The 17,596-nt window shown below is 37.8% G+C and overlaps 1 protein-coding gene across 3 annotated transcripts in view; it reads left to right on the top strand.

Moving 5' to 3' along the window:
• The first annotated feature begins 19 nt into the window (after nt 1–19).
• RASA2 (RAS p21 protein activator 2) overlaps nt 20–17,596 on the top strand; it is a 44,784-nt gene continuing 27,207 nt past the window's right edge. For 2 of the 3 annotated variants that reach the window (XM_062005487.1, XM_062005486.1), the window contains exons 1-5: nt 21–169; nt 6,480–6,585; nt 11,380–11,483; nt 12,530–12,624; nt 15,653–15,729. In XM_062005487.1, coding sequence (XP_061861471.1) covers nt 109–169; nt 6,480–6,585; nt 11,380–11,483; nt 12,530–12,624; nt 15,653–15,729 — 443 coding nt within the window. In that variant the 5' untranslated portion in view covers nt 21–108. Of the gene's footprint in view, nt 170–6,479; nt 6,586–11,379; nt 11,484–12,529; nt 12,625–15,652; nt 15,730–17,596 lie in introns of all 3 variants that reach the window. The other variant, XM_062005488.1, reaches the window with a different exon arrangement.

Here is a 17,596-nt window from a genome sequence, read left to right as displayed (position 1 = left end):
GCCCCCCGAGGGCGGCGGCCGCGGGGGCGGAGCGGCGGCGCGGGCGGCTCGCGGCCGTTCCCTTCCCCCCGCTGCGCACTGCACTGCGCAGGCGGCGGCGCTGGCGCGATGGCGGCCGGGGACGGCGGCGACGAGGTGCGGGTGCTGCAGAACCTCCGGGGAAAGATCTGTAAGTGCGGCGCTGCAGCTGGGGCGGGCGAGGCGGGCGCTCGGGGCCGCCGCGCTGAGGTGCCCGCTCCTGGCCTGGCTCTGCTGCGCGGGCCGCCGCCGCTCCGTCTCCTCCGCCGCGGGACGAGCGGGTGGGCGCGCGGCGTTGGCTGTGGAGGCCCCGGGGCGGGCGAGGGCCCGCGGCGCCCCTCAGGCCCTGCGGCGGGGACAGCCCCGCGGGGCCCGCGCTGCCCTGCGCGGCGGCGGCGCCGGGAAAGGGGCTTTATGGCTGGCACGTGGTGGCGGGGGCGGGCGGGGCCGGGACAGGGTCTGCGCAGCCCCGGGGCCCGGCCAGGTGGGTGCGAACAGTGCGGCCGCGGGAGCCTGGAGCGTCTGTGGCTCCGAGGGGATCATTGAGTGAGCGGCTGAGCCGAACTGCCCCGTCCCGGCCTGGGGTATCGGTCTCTGTTTGTCAGGCAGAAATTGCGAAATTATTGATGTTCAGGAAGTTGGTGGTAGAGGGCCGTTCTGGAAACGGTCATTAATGCTTCTGTTTCTTTGTGTAGCGTGTGTGCGAGTGAGAGAGAGGCTGGTGACTTTATTTTGGTGGTTAGGAAGTGCTGACTAAAAATACCTATGCATTCAGTAACGTGGGAAACCAAAGGATGAGCTGGGGAGGAGGGGCCGGGGAGGAAAACAGATAGTGTGGTGCGGCTCGGGAGGACTTCAAAGTAGCAGAAACAGGATGTGCAGCGGCTTCCTGAAGGGGTATCAAAATACATTCATGTAATTCTCATGCAACCCATTTATTTCCTTTCTCACGCAGTTGATCGACTTTTTTGAGAATGAAGCAAAACGAATTGGGCACGGCCCTGAGAATAAGAAGCGGTTGTGAAAATCTTTTGCAGGATTAGATTTGGTGGAGGAAGGGAGTCTTGCTTGCTTTAATATCATCATGCAGTATAGACTTGAATATGTCTTCAGTAAACAGAAGACTTAAGTCATGAAAATAGGAGATTGCATGAAATGTAGCTGGAGGTACTGTCACTGCAGTGTGTTAGTGATAGAGCCTGATTGCCTGTTGAGCAGACAAGGCTGAAAGCATGTACCAAAATCTTCTGCTGTGTGCACTTATTGCAAAAATAGTATGTATCAGCTGGCCTTTAGAAAATAATTAGTTTGGGCGCTAAGGCATTAAGTAATGAAGCCAACTTATTTGACACCATTCCACTTCTCAACTTTTATCATAAGTTTTTTGTCAGCACTGGGAAACACAACATTGAGAGAGCTTTACATATGCTGGTTTATGAACCTGATAAAAATCTTTCATTAAACATTAAAAGACAAAACCTAAAGTATCTCGAGACTTACGTTGAAACTGCATTTTTCTCAGATTTATGTGTTCTGGATTGAGCCTGCAGTTTTATCATGAGTTTGAGTGTTCAGTTACTTGGAAAAAGTGATGGTGAAAACATAAAAAAATTGGTTGCCAAAGGTGGACTTCTAAGAACTGTAGGAGCCCATTTGGAAAATGAACACAATAGCTGCAATAAAAGACATATCTTGAAACTGTGAAAATTGCATTTTTCCAACAAAAAAAAGCGCACCACTTCAAGAAAAAAAGTGAAATATGCTGTGGAAGCTGCAAACACTCTCATTCCTAAATGCTCTTTGATTGCTTTGCACAGCAAATACTTTTATTTTCACTTCTTGTTAGTATTTTTCTAATGTATTTTTAGGGGAGAGCCCTCTGGATGAATGATAATAAACAAATGTGATGATGTAATCTGCCTTGATCTGGAAGGATTAGCAGTAGCAGACCTTTCTTTGCAAAGTTGACGTTCCTAGTCTGTAAGAATTCCTTGTAATGTGTTTCTTAGAAGTTAAACACATTTTGATACCTAACTTTGTTGGCGTTTGAACTAATACAGGACTTGACAGTGACGCACTTTGTGTTGCATGAGAGAGCGTGGTAGTTCTAATGAGGCCATATCAGTTCTGGATAACACCGCATGTATAGAAAACACGATCTGTGGTAAGGTCTTATTTGTATTGTGTCACAATATACAAATAAATGATAAAATCTGAAGTTAGTTATAGGAATCATCATAACAGATATAGAATTGAGACATATGCTGAAAGGTGGCTTAAGTAGCTGCTACCTACCTAGGAGTGAAAAAACAGAGTAGGAACATCTTTGCAGTCCCTGGTACTCATCTGTTTTGTGGGATGCCAATGTTTGCAGCCACTCTCCTGCCTCTGGTTTTCAAGGAAGTGGCAAGAGGAACTGTTCTTACCAGTTTAAGACCCTAAAATATTTTTTGAAATTATTACACTTTGCCAAGTTTCCACTAGAATCCACTGAAGGTCTGTCTTTTGTCGACTCTTCTGCATTGCTGGCTGTTCTATGTATCATAGTAATGACAAAAGCACTTTATATGACAGACACATACCTTTGTAGTTTTAGGTGTATCTCACAGTGTCATGTTTTAAGTTGTATATCTAGCTTCTGGTTTGATTTTGTGACATACAGTTGTACGGTTTTAGGTGGTAAATTATTTTAGTTGCTTTGGTTTCTGGCATGTTTTTGTGAAACCTGTGTTAGTTTTGCACTTGGAAAAAGTTTCTGCTGCTCATTTGATAAAATTCAGGATGTATTCTTTTTCAGACTTGCAGTGAGTTGTTAATACTCTGTGATTATCTTGGATTATGCTGCATGCTTCTGAAGTGGATTTAATTGTTGCTGTGTAATATGTTTACTCCTCTGAAGAGAATAGTTTAGAGTTTATGTGCATAAGTGTCTTATAAATTCCTTTGTTCCAGGTCCCTGTCAGAGGATGTACGCTACCTGCATGCTTTCAATAGACACAGGATATTATGCATAGCATTTCTATAGCTCACCTCCAGCTTTCACTTAGTTTCTAATATTTTGTGAACAGTGATGTTTTCATGTAGTGTCTACATTTAACTAGTGATGGTACAGGCAAGGAAGTTTGACAGAACTGTTGAATTTGATAAGTTGCTCTTACTGCTTGTGATACTGAAGTCATACGGAGAGTTGGGATTTGTTATGTGTTGTATACCTGAATTCCTGTGGCTCTAACACTTGAACTCGTATGGGCAGTACAGCTTTTCACTTGTGTTTAGGTTTGATCTAATCTTATTCTGAAGTGAATTTTTACTGGATATTTATATAGAGGCCCTGAACAATATTTTCTAAATACTTGAAAAATAGAAACCAATATGTGTAATTGGCCAAAGTGTGGGTTGTGTTGTTGGTTTGGAGTTTTTCTATTCGTATTATTTTCTTTTTGCTGTTTTGCCAAAGCAGCTGAATGGCAATGAAGTTAGAGACATGCAACTAATTGCAACTGCAAACTTCTGTCTCTTCAAAATAAAAAGGTTACTATTTGTTATTTTAGTACTGCATTTCATAGTTTCCCTATTAAATTAGGCTACTAAATGTGTCATGTGAAAATTATGTCTGGTTTAAGTTAGTCTGTTGACTGAAACTAGTGAATTGATACAGTCAACGCGGAGTTGCCTGTTATTACTGCTATTTCATCACTTGCATATTTCACCATTTGAAATGCAACTTGAAGTATCACTCTGCATAGTTTTACATGACAGTCTCTGCAAATATACTAGAGGTATTGTTTCACAGTTGGATTTAAAATTGAGTTCATTTCCCTCTTCTCAAAACCGCTTTATTTGATTTTTCTGACTAATCATACTACCTATGCTTTCCAAACAAGCCCTTGGAAAAACCCTGCTGTCCATTTACTCAGTATACGTTACTCATTTCTTACCTTTTGACATCCTTTGAACAGTGAAATATAGGCAGTCTTCAGAATTCAGAATTGCATACTCGATGAATGCTCTGGAAATACAAGTGTTGCAACAGATGGCTGATGTTCATACTTCATTTTTATGCAACCATTAGAGCCTTAGTTTTTTGTTGAAAAAGTAAGAATTAGTGTAGTCATTCAAATACTTGTGTAAGAATTGGGTCACTACATGGCTGAAAAGTATCCCACAATCACAGATCTTAAGAAGTGTTTGGAAAGAATGAAATCTCATACTTAGTACTTCACCTGACAAGTACTCCGAGGTTATTTTTAGCTCAGAACTGAGAATCATCCTTCCTGCCTTCCAAAAACATCAATAAACTTGGGCTACAAAAGAAAGGGTTTTAGAAAATTAGAAAACTGAAATGTGTATTTTTTCCATTCCGTTGGGCAGGAAGTTTCACTTAATGCTATATATTGGGCATAAAAATTGTCAATTGTGTTGAAATGTTTCATTCTACTCTTATAAGAAAACATGAAACTGTTACAACCAATTTCCTTGCAAAGTTCTCTGTACAGTGCCTTCACTGTGCCAATTAAGTAGTTGAATATTTTATGTGAAAAAATAAGATGGGGAAGCTGCAGATTAATAACTTACATTTCTTATCGGGAGCAACTGATATACAGTTCATACTTACTGATTACATACTACAATATCAGAAGCTCTCTGGGCTTTACTATCCTTTTCCATGAATTTATTTTTTGTGTTTTCTTACATTTTATTAAGTACTTTTTTTTTAAAAAAAGTGTTCAGTCTTTGATTGTGTTACTTTTGCAATATCTCACTCAAGAGTAATTTTCAGTTTAGTCTCTTTTTCGAGTCTAATGGCATTAAAAAGCATTTCTGTTTGTCTTTTCAATCTATGAGCATTGTGTGGTGTTTAAAAACAATAAATATACTTCTTCCTCTCCCACAAACGAGATGATGAGAAGCTCATTGATGCTTCTGAAAGCACAAGTTTTAACAGTGGAAGTTACTTGTCTGTTCATGCTCTCCATGGGCGTACATATCCCTGACATGGAAAACATGCATGGAGTGCAGTCTCTGTTCTTGTTCAAGCATCGCATTCTCTGCTCAGATACACTTGTGGTAGTCTTTCCAATGCCAGGTGTTACTGCCATAAACTGTTTAACAAAAGAAAATAGAGGAAGAGTGGATTTGGCAGAAAAAACTAAGTTCTTAACAGCAGACACAATGAAGTGTGCTCCACCATACTTTATATCTGCAAATTTTTTAAATGGAATATATGTATAATGCTTCAAATCTAGTTTCTCTGAAAGTGGGGGTGCTATGTTTTTCAGGCATTGTAAAAAATTAAAACTCGGGTTTTTTTATGTAGTTTTTGTCCTGCTTATGTAAGTCCTGCTTTTTTGTCCTACCTTATATAAAGCTTAGATAATGTTGATTCCACGTTTCAGTGGGAGAGGTATTTCCAGTATCAGGAAGGATGAATGCTGCTGTAAAAGGTCCTGGTTAAGGTCTAATGCAGAGTACAATTCCAGTTGCCGGTGTTTAAGTGGAACAGGAACAGAGAGTGGCTACTTGCAGACTAGGAGCCCCTCATTTGAGAGTACCAGTAAAGCTTGTCTTGTTTCTTTTAGCAGAATAAAAGGTGAAAAGGATCCATTCAAAGCCATTCGATGGGGAAAGAAATAAAGGTGTGGTGGAAATAAGCTAAAAGACAGCATTGCCATAAATAAATGTAAATGTCTGCAGCATTCAAGTCTTGGACGAGCCTTCCAGTTAGAGCATTAAGAGCTGACTTTAGCCAGTAGCTATTTAGAAGTAACCTTTAGCCAAAGGGCTGCTTTGTATCTAGCATGTGTTGCTGCAGTGGCCTAGCAAATCTTTGTAGCCCTGTATTGCCAATTGTCCTGTCTTGTCCATATCCTTGTTGCATTTAGTCAGAAGGTGATTTTATGGTTTTTTTCCCCTTTGACTGGACCAGACAGTTAGGAAAAGTAAACAGTACTCATAGCAGAAACTTGGATAATATATCAGTCAACTTGAAATCAGCTGTTCATTCACGTGAAAAGTAAAAGATTTGACAGGTAGGTTCTTATTATAGGCTTCCTTTAGCCAAAACGTTTGTGAAGAAATACCTAGAGAACAGTTGCTCAAACAGATCACGTCTTGGTCTTATGACCTAATGCTGCATCACCTCAGGCTGCAAAGCTGCTTGGATTTAGCAAGTTACACAGGGTCAAGCCTGAGATGAGACCTCTCAAGCGAAAGTGCAGGTGCTGGAGGAAGTGGTGTTCCTGAGTCAGGGTGCTGTCCTCATCCTGTCGACTCATGCCTCGTGAAGCTGGATGTAGCAATTTCTGTACACTATTGGATCTTAGGAATTGAAAATGGAAATGCATGCTAACTGAATGGACAAGTATATTTTGGACAGACATTAAAGCTGTGAAATTCTTGTGCCTAGTATTTTACAGGTTTTATCCCCTTCAATATTGACAGGGTTTTTATTTTATTTACAGATGACGCCAAACACTTAGTTCCCAACAAAATGAGAGACTTTTTCTGTACCATAAACCTGGACCAAGAAGAAGTTTTTCGAACGCAAGTAGTTGAAAAATCTTTAAGGTAAGATTAATTTTTAAACAGAGATTATAAGCAAGACTGTCCTAGTTCAGAATGAAGCCAAGATATTTATCAGTGTGCATGTGTTTTTGCTTATACCTCTTTTAAATGACAAGTAACTTGTGACAACTACTCAGAAATATTACGGCAATGTGTAAATTGTGATAGTAGTTAGAAGTAGACAAACTTTAGACTATTGAGTAGTACTGTGCTTTAAAACTGAAGCACGATAAAACGTATTTCACTATGACTTTTTTTTGTTCCATTGGACAGCATAACATTGTTTTTCTCACCAGATTGTTTTCAAGGAAAACAAATCTGCATGATACTTGCTCCCCATGTTGTTTCCCACTTCTGCCATGCAGTTGGTCTGTATAGGTACAATTCTGCTTTTAGTATCTGTCTTGTAAAACCTGTTTCTAGAATGAAGGAACTGGAACTTTTTCATGTGTAAGAGTTTTGTGTGCTGGAGATGTCCCCCGGAATAGGCCTCTATTCTCTCCTGAAATTCTTGTTTTGGGAACTATAACCTATAGTCACGCGGAATGGCTTGCTTTGCCTCCCCAAGCAACTTTTAGCCTAGATTCTGTCTTAGAGCCTCAAAAGCAGTGGAACAAAGAAGTCTTGATAATATAGCTGCAGCAGTGTAGACACTTGATCTCAAAACTTTAGGTGACTGATGACCCATACTGAAGCATTGTTTCAGCTGCATTGTTTAGAATCTGAGTGGCAGTTTGTTATCTGTAGGAGACTAAGCTTTCCTTATAAAACCCAGAAAGCCTATTTAAACTCTTGAAAATGTTCCTAGTCCTTGCTGTTTCCAGTGATTTCATTGTTAACATTTGTTCTGTGAGCCACTTCTGGATGTTTCCAGGTGAGGAACCGCATAGTGCTTATCAAATCTAAATAGGGAATTTTACTCTTTGAAAGCATCATTGTAAAGCCTTATACATCTATATGAAAAGCAAACACCATGTACATGCCATCAACTCATCCTCCTGATCAGATTTTAACTGGCTGCAATTGAGATGGATTATCATAAACTCAATTGAGTAATCCTTCGGAGAAGAATTTTAGAAACTATTAATTAAGCAGAAACCTAAAATTTACCCTTCAGTTAGGCAGTAGTTTGATGGGTAAAAGGGAACCCAAAGTATCTTTAAAAAAGAATTTACTGTCTCATTTTTGACATCTTAATAAGTGAAACTGAAAAAGATACTACTATACTTAGCAACCAGACTTGCTGAATTTAATGTTTATGTAGATATTTTTATTATATTTCGTTTAAAAATTCCTAAACTTAGGTACTATAATCACCTGATAATAAAACTTATGAACTTTATAGTAAAACATTTAATACGATTGCCTTAGGTCCACCATTTTTTAAAAAAACAATACTGAAATTGAACTGAAACCCAATTACATGTGGAAAAAAATTCCTTTAGTACTTTACAGAAGAAAGGAAGAACTTAAGACTCTCCCTGAATTGTTATGGACACCCCCCTCCTCAAATGGAGTTAGGAGTCACTGTTCTGAAGCATTCTTCACCCATAGGTGCCTTTCTCTTTCTGCTGACTACATTGGGAACTCCTTCATCATGTGAATTATGACTGTATTTACTGCCTGAGTAGGGTTCTATACAAACTGATGAATGCAGTAAAATAAAGTCATCTTGTATTGGCCATAGCTAGAGTTGGATACTAGCACTTGATTACTAGTTATACAGTTATAAAGACTTAACAGTTGTTCCATAAACTTAATTACATCATCTTGTTCCTTATTACTGTCTTAAGATAGACTACAGTACTAACCTAAAGGTACTGAAGGGGAAGGTGAAAGCTCTGATCTCTTATTAGTCTGAAAACTTTGTAAGTTGCCAAGTAAGATGTAGCACAGTATCATTTTAGTCATAAATACAATATTCAATTTAAATGTTCTGTTTTATATGTCTTGCCTGCTTTTTCTTAAACATGTAATTCGATGTCTATTTTTGTCACTGTATTCTGGGTTGCAAATTTATACTAGCTATCATCTAAATTGTATTCTGTGAGTATCCACTAGTTAAACGTCTATGAAAGTAATTATCACTAGAATTAAAATGATCTTTCACTACAGTGGTTGGAAACTAGTGAAGGAATGTATTTTGAAAACGTGCAAATAGGTTTGGGCTTTCACCAGTACTGAAACTATTGTTGCAGCACAGATGTGAAGCAGAGGAGTTTTCAAAGTTAGTAAAACATGAATTAATACTGAAGTGAGTGAAGGATATTTTGACTAATAACTCAAGAAATTTTCCTGACACAGTGTGGGATTTCTGTGGGTTCTGAGGAAACAAGGGGTTTCTTTGCCTTGGAAAGCTTAAAGAACATCCATGAGTCTTCTAAAATATCTATGATCAAATATGAGGAACTGGGGAGGTGGTGTGGTATTGTGTTGGTTTTTTTTAAAATTTAAACTTAATTCAGTTTCCTTTTTTTACACTGAATGGTGTATGACTGCAATGTTAGAGTAAGAAGATATTTTTCATATATATATAACTTTAGGTGTTGTGAAATGTCAGATTATGGGACATTGGGCAGTTCTGCTGTAGAATCATCAGCTTAATGTAACAAGGAAGGGAAGAGCAAATGGCAATGTTAAAGGTTTAAATTTGATCTCCTGTATTACTATAATCCAGTTCATCCTGTATGACAGTCTGCTTTTCCTTTGAATTAGCACAGTCTTCTAATTTTATATCCGTCCAAGTCTTTAAAGTTCTTGCATCAAAGTCATGAATGAAAGTACTAAATTGACTCAATCCCTGAAGAACAGGTTGAGTGAGTTCTCCATTTTAATTATTCCTCATTGGTATAACCTTTTGTACTCCTTCAGCCAGTTACATATCTACCTAAGAGTTTAAGTAAGCCTTTGTATTCTCCACCTTAATTTTTCTCTCTGTGCTTAATACTTTGCTAAAGAATAATCAACAACTAATTCATAAGGCTGTAGTGTTAATCTAGGTAAGGAAAAAACTATCAATATCAAACAATGCAATACCTTCCGTTTGTGCTTATACTATTGATCTTCTGTATTGATCTGAGGTCTTCATTGATCTCCATTGATCAGAGACTGAAGTCAAAGATTGTTAGTGGGTGGTCATTCTTTGGAGAACATTGGGAGGATGGGATGATGTAGTTGTGAAGTTTGCTCTCTTTAGCCACAGGGTATGGCTGCTAAATAGGTTGTTGGAAATCTCTACTTAGAGTCTCCATCCCTAATGATTTGATTATAATAGGATTCATAGAGTTACATAGGTGCAGCAAGAATAGCGACTTAACACTTAGTGGTATACAGATGTTAATACTGTTAATACAGAGGTTAATACCTCATAGTCTAGTGTTCTCCTGAGGATGTCCCACTTCAACTGAATTAGTACCAGTTTGCCTTGATATCAGTGTCAGCTAGTTCATCCACTGCTTCCTATTGTAATCTCTTTGTACTAGTGCATCTACTATTTATGTAGCTTTTAGGGGAGCCTTATCAGGGAGTTGGTCCAAGTTGAAAATAAGCCTTTTTTCATCTTTCTTGGTCTGAGTTTTGAGCAGTAAAGTAATAAGGAAATTGAGACTGCTTAGGGCTGCACTGCTGCTGAAGGTAATGCTCGTGAATTTCTACCTTCAGTGGTGATGCTGACAAGAGGAACTCAGCCCTCCAAATCAAAGCAGAATTTGTTGGTTTTGGAGCAGGGTGGGGGAAAGTGGTGAGTTGAGAAGCCAGAAGCAAATTTTTCAGCTTAGAGTTCTTACAGAGGTGATACTGATGTGTCTGCTTGAAGCCTATGTTTGAATCAAAGGAACATTGTCACTTGTGAAACTCCTCAGAATGAATTTCTGCAGTTAAAGCTCTTGTTTCTAAAAAGCTATTCTGTTAATTTGAACACCAGATTTTTCAGTTAGTTACCAACTCTCCTCTTAATTTTAATTTATTTAATGAACCATTGGTCCTTAAGTATTTGGTGTTTTTTCAGTAATTATTTTGGAGGGAACAGAGCCGGGATGATACACTGTTCTTCCTGGTATACTTTTGGATAGGTCATGCTATGAACTGATTGCTCCAAACATAAACATGTTTATATTAATTTAATAAAGTAGTGTAGTAATGCAATATCAGCAATGTGCTTGACTTGGAAACAAGTTAAGTAGGGTGAACTGTAAAAATTATATTGGAGTTCATTAGGTGGAGAAATGTGATGACTATTTCAGCATGTGGGATGTGTATTTGAGATTAATGTTTCTCTTCTTCACTCTTCTGTTTTATGGTTGTTAACGCTTATGACTTCTTTTTACAGTTCTGAATCTTTGAGCTCTAACAGAAGTTAGAGCTGAACAAATGTCAGTTATTAAAGTAATTGTATTTTAATGTAATTTAATCATGTACTGAATGAAAAAAGAGAAACATAAAACTTGAGTGTCTCAAGAAGTCTTTTGGGGTGGGTAGAGAACCAACTAGAATAATTACAAGACAGAAAAACAGAGCTGAAATTGCCGAGGGTAACACACTCTGTGTGTATATGTGCACTCTTTTTTTTCTTTTTTTTCTTCTTCTTGAACACGTGTAAGACCTTTTAGTGAAGTTTTATCTTGCAATGTTACTGTATGTTCTTATAATGTCATGGTTGTGGGTGGCTTTGATGACAGATAAGTATATAGCTCAAGGCCCAAGTCTGGAATGGCAATAAAAATGTAGCATTTTAGTGTTTGTCTATTGTATAAATTACATGAATGTTTCTCTGTTTTAACTTTCAGTCTTTCTTTTCAGCCCTTACTTTGGGGAAGAGTTTTACTTTGAGATTCCAAGAACATTCCAGTGGTTGTCCTTCTACATTTATGATAAAAGTGTTTTACAGAAAGACCTGCGTATAGGTAAGTTCCAGGATGTTGTCTACATCTTATGTAGCATTTGGTTATTTTCAGTATTATTACCTGTAGTATTAAAAATACAGTTATTCAAGTAGTGCATTTTTCAGAACAGTGTGTAGTGCACTTAAACTAAATGTTCCTTTAAAGTTGGAAAAGCAGGGGTTTATTTCCTTGCTTGGTTCTATTATACTAAAATATATTTCTTTTTTAGGCTAATGAGACATTTTATAGTCTTACAGTCTCCATATGTTTCTAAATGTCTGTGTATTTCTTCTGCATTTCTGTTTCATTGGAATATTGAATTGTCACCACCTGTAGGTCTTTAAAGAATGAATTGTGGAATAGTTCTACAGTAATTGCAGTTGTGCAATAATTCTTAGAACTATTTCTAGAGATTTTTTTTGTCTCGGTGCAAGGTGTGATTACTGACTTTGTAAGTTGCAGCAAAATGCTTTGTATAGCTTAGCTGAAAAATTATAGGAGGTAGATGATATTTTTTTTCCCCCCCCACCACCACTGTACAATGGCTCTATTGCAGCTGCTGTTTGGATATAGTTGCCATAAAGCTCTAACAGTCTGTTGTGGAAGAAGGCTTCAAATTACTTAAATTGAGGAAGGAAATAATTTGCACCAGGATGCTAGATAATTTGGTGTAACAACAGCTTTCCAAATAGCAATCAGCAGAGTAAAAGGCATCTACCTTCAGTTTCCTATTTAAACATTATTCAACACCGTTACAGTTCTCTCAGATCTTTATGATGTTATTTCCAGCCATAAGTGTGTTCTTTGGCCCAATCTTGTTATTGGTGGTATCTAAGATAATGCATCGTAACTAACTGAATTTGGCTTTATGTAAACTATTTTTCTGCTTTACTTATGCTTCATGTTCCATATAAACTTTTCATATTGCATTTTAAGCTTAAAAAAAAACCCCAAAACACTAAAAGAAATTGTTTGAACAAAAATTAAACTTCGAATCTTTTTAAATATTTGTCCCATTCAGGTAGAGGTGATATTTATGCTTATCTCTCCCTGTCTCTCTGCCCCAGGAAAGGTGTCAATCAAAAAAGAAGATCTATGCAACTACACAGGAAAAGAGAACTGGTTTATGCTTCAACCAGTTGATTCTAATTCGGAGGTTCAGGTAACTATTACATTTCACATTTCCATTTTAAAATTAAATATAGGTAAGTGCAGGTAATGGTAGAAGTGTATATTGAGTTGTAGCAGACAAGAGGTTACCATCTGTCTAGCTCATGTGAGACAGTTGTGTCCTTGAGCTTGATTGGAGAATAATGCATATTCTGTGCTTCTAAATTGGATATATTGTTCCTTTTGATACTTAAAACTGGCAGAAGACTTGAAGAAGACCTCCAAGGAAGGAGAATTCACACCCTCCCTGGGCAACCTATGCCAGGGCTCCCGCACCTGAACAATAAAAGAGTTTTTTCTTATATTTAGATGGAACTTTTTGTGTTCCAGCTTCATCCAATTACTCCTTGTCCTGTTGCTATGTTAGGAGGTCAGTGGTAGACAGTAAAATCTACATTTCGGAAGTATGGTATATGTTTAATTTTGAAAGCTGGAAAAAAAGCTGATGGAAAACTGCTAGAACCTGTATCTGCTGCGTAGAGACGTTTTTGCAGTAAGCCCACAGAATTAACAATTGTGGTGATATTAAATGTAATTTATGGAGTGTTCTAGAGCCTTATTTTTTTTACGTATTCCCCTAGGACTCCAATTTACCAAAGATACATCTGAGTGGATAACCTGGGTTGTTCTTAGGGTTTTGTTGCTGTTCTTTTGTTTGGTTTTGGTTTTTTTCATTAAGTTTCTCTAACTTTTGGCTTGCAATCTTTTCCTTCTACTTAGATGTTGACATAATGTGTACAGCTTAAAGATGATTTATATTCTAACAAATTCAGTAGTTCAGTTGTGATATTTGTTCCATTGAGGAAGGAACTGGAAAATAACTGTTAGCATTTCTAACTGTTTAAACCCTACCACCACCCTCAATAACTTTCCCAAGTGTGGACTACCCTTCAGAAAAAACAGTTTGCATCTCTTTTTCCTGATTTTAAAGGAGGGAAGGTTTTATGAAGGGAATTTAACACTGTCCAAAGTTACTTTATGGTACACATGGAACAGTAGGGTGATTCTGTATATGGAATGTGGGCGTAGTATGAGTCCCTGTTGGCATAAATATTTAAAATACAGTTGCTAGCCCAATTTCCACTTGAGCTCAAGGAAACTTGAACATTTGTATTTATTGTAGATACTTGTAATATTTCAGTGTGTAAATGATCAAAATACTGAAACAGGAAAGAAGAAAACTCTTGAAGTGCAGTGTTAAAATGGACTACTAATTCTAAAAGCAAAACTATAACTATAAAGTTGTTTTTGTAGTTCTGAAGTTTAGGTTCGTGACTTGGATACTCTGTTTTAGGATACTTTGTTAGTCTGTGAATCTCCACCACATGATCAACAGCTCCATCTTCCTCTAGTCAGTATCTGGAAGCTGTTAATCCATTTATTAAATCAAAATGGTACCTACCTGCCTTCAAACAACCCTGAGATCTACAGATGAAACATACACTTACATCAAGTGATCTACTTGTTTATTGTAGAAGAGTGGCTGATTTACCTTGTTTTCAACTAAAACCGATCTCTACAACCATGTTTAAAACCCAGTTGCATATTATGTCAAATGTTCTGATCTAGCTCTGTGGATCAGCCACTTGAGGAAACCATTGTGCTGGTCTCAAAAAACAAAACACAAATGTACCTGAAACTTTCCATACATGTTAGGGAAATGTTTACTTAGAAGTATGTTACTGTAGCCATTATGGTGCTGAGTTTTGAACAAACTACTTTTACAGGTATTAGTAAACTTGCTATTTTACTCCTGTTGATGGGTATAGAATGTACAATTTGTGTCTGTTTTTTTTAAAGAACAACAAAAAGAGAATGTTAAAAGGGAGATGTTTTGGCCATTCACAAGATCTGTCTACTAAAACTAGTTAAGTCAGGTATTACAATAAATACTAGTAATGTTGTCTTTTCATTTGTCATTCAGAATGTTTGCCTTGTAAGACTGTTGGCTTGCTTCTCTGTATCCGGTTTTTATCCTGTAAATCTAAATTTGTATCTGAGTTTCTCTGCTTGGCAAATATTTTCTTAATGGACCTGTGTTCCAATCCATGTAGTAATAGTTTGCAAAACATTTGGCAAACATCCCAAAATAGTTACGTTTAAAATTTCCCTATAAAAGAAAGTCTGCTTCTTCTCCCGTGTGATGTGCAGAGAGAAACACAGCCCTTGCCCCAGGGGATTTACAATAAAAACATTTCAGGTTTATGTCAAAACATAAGTACTATAGAAATGTGTGCAAGGTCAGCTAAGAGTTTTTACTTCCTTTTTAGTCCTGTACAGCAAAACTGCAGTTCAAATCATAACCTACTTCGTTTGCCACACTCAAATTATCTTCCAGATCCCTTCCCTGACAGTCATAGTTGTGGACAGAACAATGTCATCTGATGTTCCATTTAGCAGCTAGATAAATTCCCAGAATACTAAGGAGACTGTGGTTTAGAGGAAAGACTATGTCAGTGTCTGCTTACGTTCAATGTGCAAGCCAGCACAAATAGCCAGGCACCAAAAGGAGTAGCAGCATTATTCTGGCAGTATTTTACAGCTGTATACTAAGTGTTGCTGGTTATGTCTACTGCATAGCACTCTACTTCTCTAAATATACCTTAACTGCCATCAGAGTCTGAGATAATTTTAGAACTTTATCCCAAAAAATCATCAATTGACTGTCTGCTTAAGGATTCATCCTGTTCTTAGGACAAAAAAAAGCTGAGAGGGGTCTTTTGTTCTTCATACTTCCTCATGCTGGAAGAAATATTTTATGTGTGTGTGTGTGACGTGTGAAAGCATGACCAATTCACGTGCTGCCTGCAGTTGAGGATACCGCTTCTCTGATAAAGAGAAGTTCTCTTGAAGTTCTAATGCATTCATCATACTTTATTTGCAGGATACATGCTTTAGAATAGACATTTACTTGAAGTGGCTATACTGGAATGACCTTAAATAGTTTTTAACTGTAAACTGTATTACTGTTCCAATTACTACTTTTAAAACTTGTGTTTCTCTCTTTTTTTTTTTTTCAGGGAAAAGTTCACCTTGAATTAAAATTGAATGAACTGATAACAGATAATGGATCCGTGTGCCAGCAACTAGTAGTACAGTAAGATAATACAGTAATCATGGAGTATTTAGTTCTGTGTTAGAACATTATATGATTTATCTCTCTTAGTACTGAATGTCTGTATATCCTGATATAAAAAAAACCATTTTTCTATGCCTTTCCCTGGAGCCTACCTTGCTGAGGGAATGGGTATATGCTTAGGGAACACCTGGAGAAATTTTTCCCAACTGCTCATCTCTGTTCCTCCCAGGTCATTCACTTTTATTAGGACTCAGAATGACTGTCTGATATCACTAATCAGTATCTTGTAATTCCAATAGAATTGAGTTTGGTGAGAAAGCTAGGAATGCTCACTGCAGCTGGTAGCCAGAACTTGTGATGTTAGTCACAGAAGACAAAAATTCCACATGTACTGGCCATTTGGGATTTTTTTACTCATTATTAAGCAATACATCAAAGTCCAGAAGCTAATGTGAATAATAAATAATACAAAAATGTTTTGACAGTTTCAATGGATGTTTGTTTGATGAAGGCATACTGGAAGGTACCAGTCTATTTAGAAACTATTCCTATCTTTGTTTTGGATGAAGTCTGACAGCCTTTATGCTGTTGCCTCTGGAAGACTGCCTTCATTGATGAGACCAGTGGAAACCAATGACTTGTAGAGACTCAATGAGATTGACTGTGTTCTCTTGTGACCCCTCTTTACATTCTTAGTAAGGTTCAGGAGAACAAGCCATCCTTACTGCAATTTTTTTGTTTTAGTGCTTCAGAAAGACTTTTCTGCACATGTCTCCTAGCATGCTGTGGGGTAGGCCATGTGGAGAAAAGAGTACAGACAAGGGGGGTTATAAAGACTAAGGGAAAATTAAGGTTAAAAACTGTAAAGGTAGTAAGATTCTTTAATTTTGCTTTCCAACATTGTTCATTAACTTACATTTATTCAGAGAGAGAGGAGTTTTGTTTGGTGTGTTTTTTTTAATCCTCTTTGAGAATTCAGTGTGAAAGAACTGATTGTATTGTGAAACTGTGAGAGGAGGAAATGGTGTGTGGTCTTCCGTTTCTCTCTGACTTCATGTTCAGATCAGCTCCAGTGAGTAGAGGGAGACCATTGCACTGTCAATTTTGCTAATGTAGTTTTCATTAAGAGGTTTAAATTACATTCTTTCTGTTTTAGTCAACTATGTAAACCAAGATGAGTGGTTTAGTTAAAGCAAGACCTAGCAAAATAATATCTCTGCTTTTCTGTAACTTACTTGGTATGAAAAGGGAAGCTAATTCTGTGGCAGGACTAAGCCAGTGAAACTGGTATTGCCATAGTGGCTACTGTAGGCTGACAATTCAGGTAAGATATGGAGACTTACTGTACATCAGAGTCTATCTGTAACTTAAAGATAGTTCTGAATGTATTTCTGCTTGTATAATTGAGCAGCAGCTTGGCTCATTGGGAGTCCTGCTCTGAGCTTCGTATCCCTTTTTATAGCTTACTTGCAGCGCAAGGCAGAATTAAAACAACTTTGCTTTTTGCCTGTGGACTTTTCACTGTAGGCTATTCACCACCAAAAGCTGTCTGGAGCTTTCTGACTTGGAGTTTTATTACCAACTTAACTTTCCAAGAGACATCTCTTTTTGAAAGAAAAAATACGTGTATCCATGCGCTTTAGTTTTAAGTTTTGGGTTTTTTGGATTTTTTTTTTTTGCTTTTTTAAAATGTTTGAATTTTTCACATGATTAAGAGAAGCTGCTTTAGAAAGTTGCTGTTGCAGATTGCAGTTTTGAGTAGGAAGTGGTTTACTCATTGTGCCCTCTCTTTGGATCTCTTATGACGGAGATAAATGATCAAAAGGAAGCCAGAGTTCCTCAGTGGTTGCTGTGCTCACCCACTCATTGATCTGTGGGAGAGGAT

The sequence above is a fragment of the Colius striatus genome, chromosome 12 (genome assembly GCF_028858725.1).
Source record: "Colius striatus isolate bColStr4 chromosome 12, bColStr4.1.hap1, whole genome shotgun sequence".
In the NCBI taxonomy this organism is placed as follows: Eukaryota; Metazoa; Chordata; class Aves; order Coliiformes; family Coliidae; genus Colius; species Colius striatus.
Note: the sequence above shows the minus strand (reverse complement) of the source record. Positions and strands in the feature narration are given on the sequence as shown.